General features: G+C 38.0%; 1 protein-coding gene across 2 annotated transcripts in view; it reads right to left on the reverse strand.

Annotated features, from left to right (window-relative positions):
- The window catches only part of b4galt6 (UDP-Gal:betaGlcNAc beta 1,4- galactosyltransferase, polypeptide 6), a 65,014-nt gene that overhangs the window by 8,476 nt on the left and 40,073 nt on the right, over nt 1-16,465 (reverse strand). The window contains exon 8 of one of the 2 annotated variants that reach the window (XM_069522650.1): nt 7,349-7,450. The exons of the other annotated variant lie outside the window; for it this stretch is intronic. Within the exon in view, the coding sequence (XP_069378751.1) occupies nt 7,349-7,450 (102 nt within the window). The remainder of the gene's footprint in view (nt 1-7,348; nt 7,451-16,465) is intronic. 2 annotated transcript variants of the gene reach the window in all.

Below are 16,465 nucleotides of genomic sequence, written 5' to 3' on the forward strand. Positions count from 1 at the left end.
ATAGAAGTTTAGAGTGCAGTGTTTCCACTATTGATGAAAGAACACATCAATACTTTATAATGACAAATTGTAAACAGAATTTTTGAATGTCTTTGCTAATTTATAAAAGAAAAAATTGAAATATCACTTTGACATTAGTATCTTGACTATGAAATTGTACTGAGATGGCTCTCATTTCTCTTGATCTTCTTTGAGATGTACACCTAGATTGTAGTCCACCTGTGGTAAATTCAACTGAATGGATATGATTTGGAATTAACTTTCTGTACTTAAGTCTTTCTGAATGCACAGTATATTTTACATATCTGCAGATCCTTTCCAAAGCATATGGTGAAAGGACCTTTTTGTATCTCATATTGTCCTTTTATCACTGCAATATTGATGGCCAAAACATGCTGTAAAACTCACAAAAAGTTGCACACACATCAAGTATGGTGAAAATGAATGTTTCATGGATATTCCCAGATCATTTTTGCAAAAATGATCTGTTCTACTTTAAATTTTGTCAGTCTAATCTTAAGACTTGTGCAATAGAGTATCAGTGTTTTTTTAATGAAAGAGAAAGCATTATAACTGACATTTATGTGGTCAAATCTCTACCAAACATTACATCTGAACATATCTATAACAATATTCAGTCCCAGTCATTGCATCAATTAGTGGTAAAAATTAAATGACATAACTTGAATTTGCATAGAGATGCATTAGAGCATGTTAAGTTAAAACACCTAGCAATGTTAGCAACATAGAGGAAAATGTGCACTGATGGGGAGCTACACCATGATGTTAATTTGGGGCTAATCTTGAAAGAGCTACGGGAATTCCGAAAGAGTCCAGCCAGCAACTGAGTATTCTGTATCCAGTCAGCGGAGGATGTATTGACGGAGCTGGTGAAGCTTTAGATGCAAGCAGAAGCTAAAATTACTGACCTGGAGGGGCGTTCACAACACGACAATATCAGAATATATGGAGTAAAAGAAGGAGAGGAAAAGGGTATGGCATTAGTCATTACTTTCGTGGAGGATATGCTAACGAAAGGTTTGGAGCTCCCCCACTCTACAATTCTGAAAATTGAGAGAGCACACCGGTCACTCGCCCCAGCTCCCCCGACCGAAGCCCCGTCAAGAGCATTTGTGGTAAAGTTCTCCAGCTACAGAATGAAAGAGAATGTGCTTAGAAGAGCTTAGCAGAAAAATGGTTTTGACTTCCAAGGGAAAAGGGTTCATTTGGATCACAATTTAGTAAGAGTGTTTATGTACATATACAATGTTTGTGCTACCGTTCCCTGTAGCACCGATGGTGTGTATATATATATCTAGATACGACTTAAGTTTGCAATGGCTAGAAATATACTTAAAGGTAATAAATGCAGTTAATTACAGTATCAACCTATAATGTAAACGGTATGGGAAATCCAATCAAGAGGAGCAAAGTAGTGCGAAAATTAAAAAGGGAGAGGCTGGAAGTAGATGTTTTTCAAGAGACTCATTTAACAGAACTGGAACACATTTTTTTTTCTGGGGTAAAGAAAACTACAATTCATACAATTTAGATGAAAGGAACTAGTGAAAACATCATGAGGATTATTCTACATTACATTTCTGCCAATCGATCCCTTTCACCTAAATCTTACACACTGGATCTTTAACCCAACCCTAGATACATTGAAACCTTACTATTCAGGAGAGAAGAAAACAACCAAAGATATAAAATTAATGATAGCGGAATTGGGACTCTCAGACGTATGGAGGGATTTGAATCCCACAAAGGGGGATTTTATCTTATTTTCTCAACTGCATTCGGTTTATTCTAGGCTTGATTACTCTTTTATGTTTCAAAGAGATTTATAAAGGGTGACAAGATGCAATTTGGGACCATGGACATATCGGACCATACCCCAGTGTTTGGATTTATTAGTAAGTTCTGAAAAGAAGAACACCATCTGGAGGATAAACACAGGGATACTGAATCGAATAAGGAAGCAGATAAGAACGGATATAAAAGATTACTTGGTTGAGATTGATAATGGTGAAGTGTCTCCACCAATTCTTTGGGACACATGTCAAGCTGTTCTTAGAGGACAAATTATAGGCTTCTGCTCCAAAATAAAAAAACAACGAAAAGAGAAACTAGATCTTCTGCAAATTGAATTAAAAGAATTAGAGGATAAATGTATAAATACACTGAATCAAAGAATAAAAATGGAAATCTGCCAACTTACTTGCCTACAAATTAGAGAAGCAACAAGCAAAGAACACAATTTATAAAATAAAAGACCCTATAACAAACTCCATATTAAAATTAAAAGATATACAACAATCCGTTGAAACTTTCTGTAATGGAAATTCCATTATCTAACTGTTTGACCTGTAAATTCAATTATTCATTGTAATTGTTTAATTCCTCACCAGAGAATTAGAAAAATGAGGGACAAACAAAATCAGCATATTATTAGTGAAATTACAGATGAGGAACTTAAAAAGGCAATATCAAATTTAAAACACAACAAGGCCACAGAGCCAGACAGTTATCCTTCAGAGTGGTACAAAGAAATGAAAGATCTGTTGATTCCTACAATGAAGGCTACTTACAACCATGGGCTCAAGACGGTCATAACTCCTCCCTCCTGGAGAGATTGTGGGAGCTATCGGTACACTTAGTGTACTTCACCAAGACTACAAGATCCTTACCCACATTATGGAAAAAATACTTGAAAAAATTCTCCCCCAGATAATAAGTCTAGATGATCAGATGGGTTTTATTCAGCAAAGGCAGACACAAGACAACATTCGCTGAACGTTTCATATAATTGAACATATAGATAAAAAAAATCTCTAGGCAGTATTATAGAGCCTCAATGCAGAAAAGGCTTTTGATCAAGTCAATTTGAAGTTTTCATATAGAGTACTTCAAGATTTCGGATTTCATAAGACTTTTACTGAAACTATTCAAGCATTGTACGATAACCTGATCGCAAGCCTATAAGTAAATGGAGCCATATCCAACTCATTCGGTCTGGAAAGAGGGACTAGACAGGGCTGTTCAATAAGTCTGTAACTGTTTGCAATGTTTATTGAAGCTTTAAGTTAAGGGATCAATCAGGATAATGATATCACAGGTATCAAAATGATAGGTCAAGGTATGATATCTTAATTTACTTGTGGAGACCAGAGATTTAAATTCTTAAACTACCTAGATACTTTTAGTTATATTTCAGTTATGAAGTGAATATCCCAAAGACCTAGATAGTGAGTTTCAATTACAGCCCTAATGGGATTCAGAACACATGAGATGTTTAGGAGTGAACATCCAAGGATTCAATTTCAAACCCTTCCATTAGCATAGATAGAGATTCAATTTCAAACCCTTCCATTAGCATAGATAGAGATAAAATGCAGGAAACAAGAGAAGGTTTGTCTAAGCCATGATCCCTATTCAACACCATAATTTGGTAACTATCCAAAAAAACTAAACGTCTTGCAGTCTTTTTGTGTTTATCCTGCATATGTCTATTAACACAATTTTTCTGCACTACCATTTCTGCTATTGTTTTTTTCTCTTCCTCAGGAGTTTTCCACATTTGTGGAAATGTTAAACAGCATCTTGTTCTTAATGTACAGAATATTACTATTCTACAAAGAAGGATCCATGTCCTCAACCTACATATACATGATCCATTCACACAAGAGAACAGTTGGCTCATTCCAGCAGAATCCAAAGACGATAACTGATCTGCAAAGCCCCTTAAATGCAGCTTGCAGGTTTAATCTTATTTTGAATTTTTCCCAACTTCCAGGAGATTATCATTATTATGATAACTTTTCTTCTGTCACTTCAACAAAGCAGCCCCTGATGAATGTGTTGTGATTTATCACTGTTGAAATTTATCACAGGCCTTTTACATTTTGGTTTTAATCAAATCAATCTTTAAGTAAGATATGAGTTATACTTTGCTTATGTGTCTTATGACAACATTTTATGAAAACATTAATTCACCAAAGTGTCCTGTTTGATTTATAAGGGGTAAAAGTTTAACCAGGCAAGTTATCTGTAGTCAACGGAGATTAAGTAAACACTTAATCACGTGTATTTAATACATACTTTTAAAGTGTTAACAGCAGTAAACATTTGTTATAGAAGTCACAATTAATCCAAGTGAACTTCAGGTTGTACAGTTCCAGCTGTTTACGATTGAGGACTCTTCATGTCACATTGGTACACACTTACCTGTGAATGTTGTGACCACTGAAGTTGATCCATTTACTAATTCTAGCTAAATAATTTATTAGTTATGTGTTGGAAATGTTACTTCTACCTCTAAAAACATCAGAAATTAAGTATAAGGTAAGAAACTGAATCTGAGAATATAGATATCAAACACAAAGCTGTTGGTCTGTTGTCTCAGAGGAAACAGCCAACTGTCCCTCACCGCCAACATTACTGCAACAACCTGCTCATGTAGATACATGCTGCACAACATCAAGCACAGGTTCTGGTCCAGGCTCTGGTCATCTCACGCCTAGACTACTGCAACTCCCTTCTGGCTGGTCTACCTGCTATTGCTATCCAACCTCTGCAGCTCATCCAGAATGCACCTTAATTCCCTCACATTACTCCGCTCCTCTGCTCCCTTCTCTGGTTACCAGTGGCTACCCACATCCGTTTCAAAACACTAGTACTTGCTTACCTTGCTGTGAATGGATTGGGTCCAGTTTACATCCAGGCAGAGGTGGCAAAAGTACTCACATTCTTTACTTAGGTAAATGTGCAGATACTTGTGTAAAAAAAGACTGTTAGAAGTACTGATTTAACTCCTTTACTCGAGTAATAGTAAGAAAGTACAGGCTCTGAAATGTACTGAAGTACAAAAGTAAAAATAATTTTTTAACTTCAATGATAGACAATGCCTCTTTTGATAGCTCTGTAAAATGAAAATAGTTGATACTTTTCCTCTTTTGTTAACAACCTGGACAGAGCTGGTACAGAGAAAAATAAATCACTGGACAAAGTCTAGTTTTGCTGCCAAATTCCAGACAGAATAATAAAGTCTGAACTGAACCAGTTAGTTACTTTATCTCTCTGTTAAGTCTGTTTTTCCTCCACAATAAGTATAATCTGACAGCTTTTATTCTCAGTTCTTACCTTTTACTTACTTTAATTTCTACTTGTTTTAATAGGAGTAGTGATATTTTTAAAACACAATTTGAAAACTATTAAACTAGAATAAGGTAATGGATTGACTTCAGCAGTCACACCCTTCACAGGAAAGCTTTTACAAATGTGACGATAAGAGTCTTCAGTTAACAGCTGGAATGGTCCAACCTGGTTCTATAACAAATGTTTACTTAACACTAGTATATATTGGATATAGAAACTCTTAAGCTAAGATATTAAATTTGTATTTTTTTAAGTATGTGTTTAACACATGTAAACAAAATGATTAAACTGTACTAAGTTTCCATTGACTACAGAATTATGTCCTGATTGATTATAAATCAAGACCAGTGTCTCCATGGCCCGCTTTCTCTGTTTTGCCACATGTCTCAGCCTTGCCCTCTTTTCTTCTTCAGCTGTCTGGATTTTAGTCTGCTGAGCACTGCCAGATTCTTGGGAGCCATACTCGCTATGCTAACAGTATTCTCCCCCGCATTCGTGCTATTTCGATGCTGTGGAAGAGCAGTGGTCACCAACCTTTTATAGCACAGGATCACTTTTTAATTCAAAACGTGAGCCGAGATCTATCACCCCGATATCTTGCAAAAAACCCACTTAGGAGGGTCATATTTATTATTTTAGTATGAAATCATGCATCTTCGGCTCCTGCAAATATTTCACAATAAAAAACTTTTTAAACAAAAGAATGGATTTGGTCATCAGAAACGCTGGAATGCTTTTCTTTTGTGTTTGTGACATAAATTCAACAGATAAACATTCAGACTCAGTTGAAAGATCTTTTTATTCCGCAGTGAAACACAAAGTTGATCTGTCTATGTCACAAACGTATTTACAACACTTCTTGAACCCGTTTCAAACGGTTTCAAAGTAAAAGCACTCCAGCGTTTCACTTCTGAATCCATTCATTTGTTCAAACAGGGCTTTGAGAGTTGTCGACAGACCAGAAGATGCAGGACTTCATACCATAGAGTCCTGACATTTAGTTCAATGCATAATCCGACTTGTATTGAAGGAAATACAGGAAATAAACCTGCTGCTCCGCCGCCAGTAGCGGACACACAGCGGTTGTGAGCAACAGACAACCGACCCACAGCTGATCTGCCGCGCGACCGCAGACTGTGAAGCCTTGTTTATGCTTCTGCGTCGCGTCGACGCCATACCAGAGAGTCCAGAGAGTTACAGAGATCGACGGTGAAGACTGTCAAGATCGACCGGTAGATCGCGATCGACGGGTTGGCGACCACTGCTTTAGAGCTATTAGGGGAATGTCTTGTTGAATTCAAGGCCCCCTTCAAGCGCGTGCACACGTTCGCAGCTCACTATGGCTCCGCGCCGCTCTCGTGTATAAAACCAAAGTCCTAATAAAACTATTTCTGGTATAACTCCATGTACGACTCCCCCCCCCCCAAAAAAATAAATAAATAAATATTTTTTTCATTTATCGGATCTACACGATTCACGTAGGTCACCTATTTTGGATTCAAAACGGCAGATTTCGCCGAAAGGTGAGTGATTTTCATGCCTGAAAAATGATATCGTTAACTAATACTGGTAATGTGAATTTATGTAGCATATAACATTAACTTTTTCAAAGGAACTGGACGTGTTTGGGTGCAAAAGAAACAATACTAACCCTTTTTTGTCGATCTGTCATCATCTGTGTTGGTTGCGTGTAACTGCAGTTACATATGAATGAAATGACAGATCCCGACAGGGAAACGCTTGGTGAAATAACCGATTGAAAACCAGCCGTGAGCTGATGGCGGTAAGGAATTTGGCGGTGGCGGCCGCCACCAAATTCTCTATGCAGGAAAAACCCTGTATTATTATTATTTTTTTGCCATTTCCATGCATTGTATTATATCGACTTCAAACATCTGTGATATAAAATCCTTAAAAGATTTTGAATCAAATTACATCTTACTGCTTTGAGACTTTTCTCAAATTGAAGCAACAGCACGCAGCTGACCAGCATCATGAACAGATGAACAGGACTGCAAGGGCCCATTGTTAGTAAATGTCATTACCTTTCTATTATGTGATCATGTGAAAGTATCATCATTTTTGTGAAAAAAGGATTTTTGATTAAATGCAGTTTGTAAAAGATATAGCTCATGTGAAAGTAAAGACTTTATAGATAGTTTAGAATGGAGACCTTATTGCAGATTCTTACCTTCCAAGGAACTGCACCTCTCCTCTGTGGTGATGAGGAATTGACTTGTACTTGCCAATCTCTCCATCTGGACGTGTGACATTCAAACCAGAATAGTGAACCCTGGATAGAGAGCAGGCTGCATTACTATTCACAACATTAAACTAACATAAAAAACAACTAACCTAAAACTAACTGTGCCATATGCCTCAATTAAAATGAGGCTATGTGCCTTGTTTATTTTTACATTTATTTGTCTGTTATCACAGGTTGGATTAAGTTAACTATTAAAATGGTTGAAAATTTACTTAAAGACAATGGGTGGTATTTTTAATTTGAGCTGTGGTCCCAGTCATGAGCCAGTCTTAAATGTAGAACTTTTCAGTTCTTTTTTATGATATAATGCTCAATGTCTCACTACAACAGTAAGCCTTGCTGTGTCCTTCAAAGGAACTTATCTCATTTTGCTAATCGTTTTTGGTAGTGCCACCTGCCATAAATAGTGTGTGTCGTCACATGCTGCTGGTGTGCTGTTTAACAAAGGGAATGTGCAGACTTCTTCCTGTCTCCAGACCACATGGCCTCTTCAGGATTTAGCTATGGTTCTGGAAGGGCTAAAGGCTTCCCCTAAGGATGCTAAAGTGGTTGGAGGATGCTAAAGTGGTTGGTTAATATTCTCCTACTGACAATTGCTTTTGTTGACTCACCTGTAGAACACCAGTCATGCACATTTCTAGTTTGTGGCATTCACACTTTTATGGAGTTTATGGTGATGCTTATATGCTTTTTGGGTGGTTCAGGCTACTACTTTAACTTAATTGAATAAGGGTAGGTATGCATAGACGACTCATGGTCTGCCCACAATCTGGGCCTTATTCAGGGGAGTTTCTATTCAGGACATTTGATTTGCAGTTAGTTGGTCCTCGCATCTCAGTATTGTCCACTTCTAAATGTTGGATGTCTCAGCCCAACTAGAAAATAGTGTCTCTCTGGCAGGTTAATAGATGCTAGATAAACTTTTCTGCAGCATGGGTACAAACACATTTCACAGTGAGACATTGTATGGAACATTATGAAAAAGAACTCAAGGTTATCTGAATGGCTTTGTGTCATCTACACACACATTTATGGCAGGTTGCGTTACTGAATATGGACAAACTAGTTAACCAGCCAAGTCAATCACAGCGAGTCATGCTATGCAGGGTCGAGGTGAAGTCTGAACAAAAGAGTAATTAGATTAGGAAGACACCTAACTATTTTTTTTTTATCTATTATTCCAGAAATCTCTGTTTGTGTGTAGGTGGAATGGACTGTATATCTCATGAACATTCATCTTATTGACAATTGACATTTGGCATGTGTATTTCTCAAGGCCATTTGGTAAAAAGCTACACAATCAATATTTGTAACATTTTAATAAACAGGCAAACAGCACTTTGTAATCACAGGTGCAAGGAATGACACATGATTCACATGTCTTATATGCTGATCTTCGCCATCGGATATAGAATAATTTTATCTTTAGCAATTTGTCCTCAAAGTAGGGCGGCGAGATACGGAAAAAAATCGTATCAGGATGATTTTTTCCATATCATTCGATATCAATATATATTGCAATAAAAATTGAATAAGTTTTGTCTTTTGCACAAAACAGATTTTACTTGCTCATAAAATCATTCTGTGCCACTGCACTTTACTTGTAACTTATCAAACAAACCACTACAGTGAAAAGGTGTATGTAATGTACACACTCAGCATTATTTAATTCAATTTCTTTACCTTTCAATTCAATTTTTATTCTTTTACCTTTCTATATGTCCTTATTCTCTTGTCTAACTCATTCTGACATGCCTGCTGCTGTAACAACTGATCAATAAAGTTTTATCTTATGTTATCTTATCTTAAATGAGCCACTGCACTGAGGCACATTACTCAACAAGTGACTCTGACACATGATGACAGCACCTTAAATGTGCATCTGACCTGGTCCTGAAGCATTGTTGGTTATAATTATTTAGAGGTGGAAAACCTAAAAATGTAGCAGAAACATGTATAGATAATGTTCAGTCACTTCATTGATGCAGAGCCCTCTACCTCTCTGCAGGAGCCCAAACATTAGCACATGTGCTGCTGTTCCTCCTACACTCTGTTCTGTGTGGGTCAACCCAACCTGATGTGGGTGCATCTCTATTCCAGTCAGGTGATTGGTTCGGCGTGGTGCTACTGTCATTATTATTGGCTGTTCGTGTTGAAACACGGATGGGATGAGTTCTATCAGTGATATATATCGACATGAATTTAAATCAAGCTGAATTACAGAGTTTTGATTTTGAAAAGTTGTGAAATTGGTTTCGAACATTATATTGATTGTCTAGACCTCTGAAATATATTGAATGCTTTGTATGATAAAATAACCCTGTTACATAACTGATTAAACCTTTATAAAAGCCACACACAAATAAACATAATTAATTTCCATTCCATGAAAAGCATTGACTATAACAAAAACTGAATCTGATTGATCATGGATGCACAGCTTCATTGCAGATAAAGCAGGTAGGATGAATTGGAGTTTTACAGTATACTGTGTGCTTGTGTGAGTAGGGCTCACAGTTATCATGTGTAATATCAAGGGCCCATTGGAGTGCAATGTTGAATTTGATGAGTTTTGGACATGTGATATATTTAAGTCTAGGCGATATGGAAAAAAAATCAGTCGATATAAATGTATATCACAATATTATATCAAATCATGCATGCTATTATGTCTTTGCTGGAACATTCTTTCAACATAATTTGCATTGCACGCTTATCTGCTTCTTGTCAGACATTAAATAGCCAAAATATCTCCACACTACCAAATTCCTCTGACCCCTCTTTTCAACAATGTTCTCGTGTTTTGAGTCTTGGGCTATGTCCGTTGGGGTATCTTCTTTGGTAATGCTGTCGCTCAAGTTTTCAACATTTTCTGTTGTAATTCTCTCTTTCATCTTGCTCCTACTCCTAACATACTGTGCACAGCTGCAGTAGCTCAAACATTAGAAGGTGTACTGCTGCCAGCTGCGACTCTGTGCTGTGTACATCAACCTAATCAACCATATTTTCTATTTCTATACAGGAAACGTTTTTTCACAATAAATATCTTTATCGTTTTATCGCCCAGCCCTAGATACATTCAATACTACTCAACTTTGAATAAACAGGCGATTATGACAATAGCATGCTCACAATAATTCAGGACAACTACCAGACAACAGATTGTCCAGTTTTGGGGTACTATGTCGAGCTTCACCAAACGCAATATACAGGCAAACAACTTTTTGCAGCAGTAGTGGAGCAGCCTCAGTGTTCTGCAGACTGATTCGTGCAGCCAGTCTCTACTTGCTGTGCCTCAAATACTACAGGTTGTTTTTAGGCATCTATGGTGGTGGCAGCAAATGGCCAGAGGCATTATGTTTTTGTGTTGTATGTCAGTTTGTCCCATTCTTGTTGTCCAATATCCCAAGAAACTTGAGGGAATTTCTTCACATTCACTTGGACTCAAGGATTGACTGATTTATTTTTGGTAGCCAAATGTCAAATGTCAAGGTGGCCTCACTATGTATGTCTGTTTTTCTTGAACATATACAACTTGAGGGGATGTCTTTAAATTTTGTATAAAAATTCAATTTGGACAAATAGATGAACTAATTCGATTTTGAGGTTGAGGGCCAAAAAGTAGAAATATATAAATATATTCCAAACTTGATGGTGGAGTCATATAACCTCCACCATCCAGTGCAGTAATTCTATTTGCAGTTTCAGAGGGAAAGCTACAACCAACATTACTACAGGCTAGACAACAAACTGCTTAAAACCTGACAAAATACACTTAAAAAAATTAGGCCACTGAGGGCGGGATTCAAAACCACACCAAAACTCTTTTAAAAAAGTAAAACATTTTATCACAGGCTGATCCAACTTGCATGGATTTCATCACGGCAACCTATAATGTGACTCAGTGACCCACATATATGCATGTGGTGTCATCCAAGTGTCCGTAAGCCCCGACATTCCAATTCGAATCAATTCGTCATTTAGCCTATATGTTCTCCTCTGGATCGTCCTCTGCACACAAGCTCTCGTCCAAGGATACGTGCAAGGTTGCGCACTAGGTTGTGCTTACTAGTTCTGGTAGCGTCGCTACTTCTTGGTAGTGGTCATTTAGGCAAAAAGGTGTAAACGACGGCATTTCGAGTCAAATTTGAATGTCGGGGCTTATAGACATTTGGATGACACCACAGGAGAATGGAGGCATTTTCTGTTTTTTTCTGTTGTTTTTTTTAAACTTGCAGAAGGGGTCCCTAGTTACTTCAATTTTATTGTATTTTACTGCAATGCTGTTTACCCCTGAAACTCCAAAAATGTTCTTTGGACTCAAAAACTTCACCTACCCCTCCATTGGCATAGTGGTTACTAGAAATTTACTGAATTTACATTTTTCAGTGAACTATCCCTTTACCATTTGCAAAGCATTTCCCCTGATGCTCAGCATAGTATTCCCTTGGTGATTTTAACACTTGTAGTCTTAAAATGTCCCTTTTAGCAGCTAACCTTGCCAACAAGACATGGCAGAATGCTGGACTTGTGCTATCAATCAATCAAGTTTTTATTTGTATAGCCCATATTCACAAATCACAATTTGTCTCATAGGGCTTAACAAGGTGCAACATCCTCTGTCCTTGACCACCAACAAGAGTACGGAAAATCTACCCAAAAAAAAGCCTATTAACGGGGGAAAACCTAGAAACCCCAGAGAGACCAAATGTAAGGGATCCCTCTAATAATAATTCAAGATCCTGCTCCTCACATATAAAGCCCTTAACAATCAAGCCCCTGGAAAAGCTCATGACACCATATTATCCAAATAGATCATTCCCAAAACACAGGCTCTCTTGCGGTTCCAAGAGTCTGTAAGAGTAGAACAGGAGGTAGAGCATTCAGCTACCAGGCTCCTCTCCTGGGGAACCAGCTCCCACTCTGGCAACACTGATTCCATTTGTAAAAAGGCCAATAAGAGACTGTTTTTCTTGAGGAAGCTAAGGGGTTTTAACGTTGACAGTTCACTCTTGAAAATGTTTTGTTCATCTTTGATTTGATTTTGATTTGAGTTGATTTTAACTATTATAATGATCTGTGGTCTGCCAACCTCATCATGGTCAACAAAAACAGGCTGAGGAAAACGGTTAAACCTGGCTCTTGAATGTTCTCAGCCATGTTAGAGCTACTCAGAGGGCAAAGGTCATCCTAATAGACCATCAAAATTGCGATCTGCCACACTTACCCTGGGAATCAAACAGATTTCAGATTTACAGAACAGAAGTCCATAACACAACAGCACTCATTCAAATAGGCTCGGCCCAATCATTTGATTCTGCTATTTATGACTTGGTTCATGTTATTACAAGAATTATAGTTGCTCACACATCATTCATTTGTAGATTAGCTGCTGTTAATATTATCACTGCACAATCCCACTTTATGATATAATCTGCCATCATTACCTTGACAACCACCTTTCCATTAAATTGTTATAAACCCACATGGTTCATTTATTCAATTTCTCACATTCCTGTGTTATCATAATTATTCCCTATCTAGTAGATATTATTCGACAAACCTAAAACCTCCTCTGACCCATTGATAATCCGTGAGCACAGTCGGGGGGAAAGAGGTGTTAAGTTAATGGTGATGTAAAGTTGAGTGTCTTCAATATAACAGTGAGAATGGATTCCAAAATGACAGAGAATATTAACAAGGGGGCGGATGTAAATTATGAATACAAGTGGTACCAACACTGAACACTGGGGAACTGCTGCTGATGAAGACCACACATTTTTTCCCTGTACTAACAGTTTCCTGTCGGATACATATGATGTGAACCAGAGTGGTGCAGAGCAACTGACCCCATGACTTTCTTATAGAATTGAATGGGAGATAGTATCAAAGACAGCACTATAGCCATACTGTTAAGAGTTTTCCCCACCTTTACGAGACTTGGGCACTGTGCCTGAGCATTTTTGTACAATTCTTAAACCAAATTAATGTTGGATCTCAAGCCATGAAAGAGGAACAATAAAGGGCCCTACATGTATCCCCAGAAGCATTACCCAGAGTTTGAAAAGCCATTGGTAGAATTGGGCCAGAATTCCTTTGTTGCCCCCCCATAGTGTGAAATTCCTTCCCCCATTTTATGGATGGGTAACACAACTGGACTTAATAGTCAAAACTTAGCTAAGCAAAGGACTGTTATATTCTATTTCATGTGATGTTTATAAGTTTGATTTGCGTTGCTGTGATATTTTGGAATTAAGTTAGTTGAAAGCTAATGTTAGTTCTGTTATGCTCTTCACTGACTCTTTCTTTACATGCAACTAACTAACTACTTTCTCTAACCTGACCCTGGGCTCCACAGGCTGAGCAGCAGTGTGCAATGCAAGGCAAGACGCACACGGAACGAGCGCCCCTCCTCACCTGCCGAGTATTTGGTGTCAGTTAATTTTTTTCCTAGTGTTCCAGAGATCCCAGTGCCTGTATGTTGCTGTCTGTACCCCATCAAGTTCCACCACCTGTTTTTTCTCTGTGATCAACATGAACAAAAACCCACACAGGAGTCGTCTCACTGATGCAGACCTTCACTCCATCTTGAGGGTTTCCACAGCAAAGAACCTAAACCCAAACATTAATGAACTGGCAGCCAAGAAAGGATGCCAAACATCTGGCTCTGACACATGTACATAAAAGAGGAATGTGGCCTGCCTAAATATGTTTTCTTTTTGCACTTTATCCAATATCCTGTCTATCCTGCTTAATAAATGTCAACCCTGCTTGGCCCTCGACATAGTCCCAGTTTAAATTTTTTTACAAGTTTCAAGAACTTCCAATTTTTAACGATGTAACATTGCAAAAATTCTTCACATCCTGCCGCTGTGATGACCCTGTTGAAATTCAAATAATTATTAGGGCCCGAGCAGTAACAACTGCAAGAACACTATTGAAATTCAAGGAATAATTAATTTTCTATCCTCCCAATGAATCAGATATTTTGTGGACCAAACAACTTTTCCTGAAACTTCAAATTCAGATGTGTGAGAAATGTACATGTGAAATGGTGCTCAATTGACTTCATTGCGCACCTTTCCCAAAATGCAAGAAAAAAGATGAATATTCCAAACAATTCCTCCTTGAGGATTAATCAGATCAATTTCATATTTGGTCAGCGCAATCTAAACACCTTAATGATGAAACGTGTTTCTCTTTTTAAGTTTATGTCAGATGATGTGTTCTTGGGATGTTGTCAAATTTAAATGTATAGCCGTTAAACAGGAGTTGTAACTTCAGTGTACATTATCCAATCTGCACCAAACTTACATAAGAGTCTGGGTCTGAATACATCTACCTGCCACTATGTACTCATAGCGCCCCCTACTGTAAGATGTTGTCAATCTTGTGCTTTTTAGTTGAACACTGGAAAGTTGATGTTAAGATTTTACAATTGATGACATTTTTGAGTGGCTAAACATGCTCAAAAAGTCACAAAACACATCACACACATCAGATACACATTTACTTCCAATATAGGTCTTGCATATGGGTGGGGTAAAAGATAACGCTCTCTAAAGCAGCCCCTTGGCGCGTTTCACCAACATGTATGAAAATCGGTAAGTATATGTACCATGCCTCTTGGACCCATATGCTAAACTTTTTAGAAAATAATGTATAATTTATCCTATTTTTTTGCCAGTTCCATGCATTGTACTTAAACAAACTCCTCCTAGAGGATGAATCCGACCTGCTATATATCGAGTTGTGTAATCTTAACAACTTGTCCATGGAGTGTAGTAAAATTTTCACGTTTTGCCTTAACAAGGAAGCTCTCTCAACTTGAATATACAGTGTCCAATCTGCACCAAACTCAATATCACCTGCTGTGACCCTATTAACATGCCAAAATCAACATCATTTTAGCACCACCTACTAGCAAGAGGATGTATGCCTTAACAAGATGTGACATTTAACTCCATGCAGTGTGCAAACACATAATGCAATACCAAGCTGGCAAACCAATCTCAAGCAACTATACTGCGGCCAGTGCGCACCCTGACGTTGCCACAGCACACCCTGATGCACCCACGGACTGTGAGGGTCCGACCATAGCTGCTTGCCACTTTAATTAGGGCCCCAGCAGGGACCGCTGCAAGGACCCTATTGAAATTCAAGGAATTGTTTTTCTCCTTCCTAGTAATGACTCGCATATTTGGTGGCCTAAACATGCATAGCTTTTGCAGAAACTTTGTACAAAAGTCAGATGCACGAGAAAGTTAAATGGTTTTTCGTGACTCGATAGCGCCCCTAAAGTGCAGCCCCTGCAGCACATTTTTTTGTTGTTTTTATACGTTTGAAGAAGTGGTGGCCATTTACAATTACTTTTTCAATTGTAGCAGATCAATAATCTCACTTCAAATCAGCCCCTCAAGTCTGCTTTGCCACTTTCCCATCTCCAAAATGTTTGTACATATGGATTAAAATTTGCCTACCAGTGCGCACATTCTCCTGTCAAGTTTATCTCTATATATCCCAACATTTGCTTGAGAAGTAGCGTGTACACAAAATGGGGTCTGAAAGATACGTATGCAATGGTTTTAAATGAGGCCCCACATTGAATGCGGATGCTGCGGCAACCACATCTAACAGAAAATTGGTCCCTTAAACGTGGTGAAAGGTTATGATTCTTGTTTAGATTTTGCAATGACAAACACATTTTTGGGGGGTTAAACATACTCGAAAAGTTTGAAAAGACAGGAGACTCATCACACATGTTGGAAATGACATTTACTTGATATAACTATTCTAGATGACATTGCCCTTGCTTCCAGTGAAACAGTCAGGAATTTAGGAGTCTTAGGAGTTACTTACGTAACCTCTCAAAAATCAGACATGTCCTGTCTCAAATAGATGTCCATGCCTTTGTTACATCCAGTCTTGGTTTCTTTAATTCCCTATTATCAGGCTCCAGTAGTAAATTGTTAAAAACTCTGCAGATTATCCAAATTGCTGCAGCACATGTCCTGGCATTAACCAGGAAAAGAGATCAGAGAG

The sequence above is a fragment of the Paralichthys olivaceus genome, chromosome 3, assembly GCF_024713975.1.
Source record: "Paralichthys olivaceus isolate ysfri-2021 chromosome 3, ASM2471397v2, whole genome shotgun sequence".
NCBI classification, from domain to species: Eukaryota; Metazoa; Chordata; class Actinopteri; order Pleuronectiformes; family Paralichthyidae; genus Paralichthys; species Paralichthys olivaceus.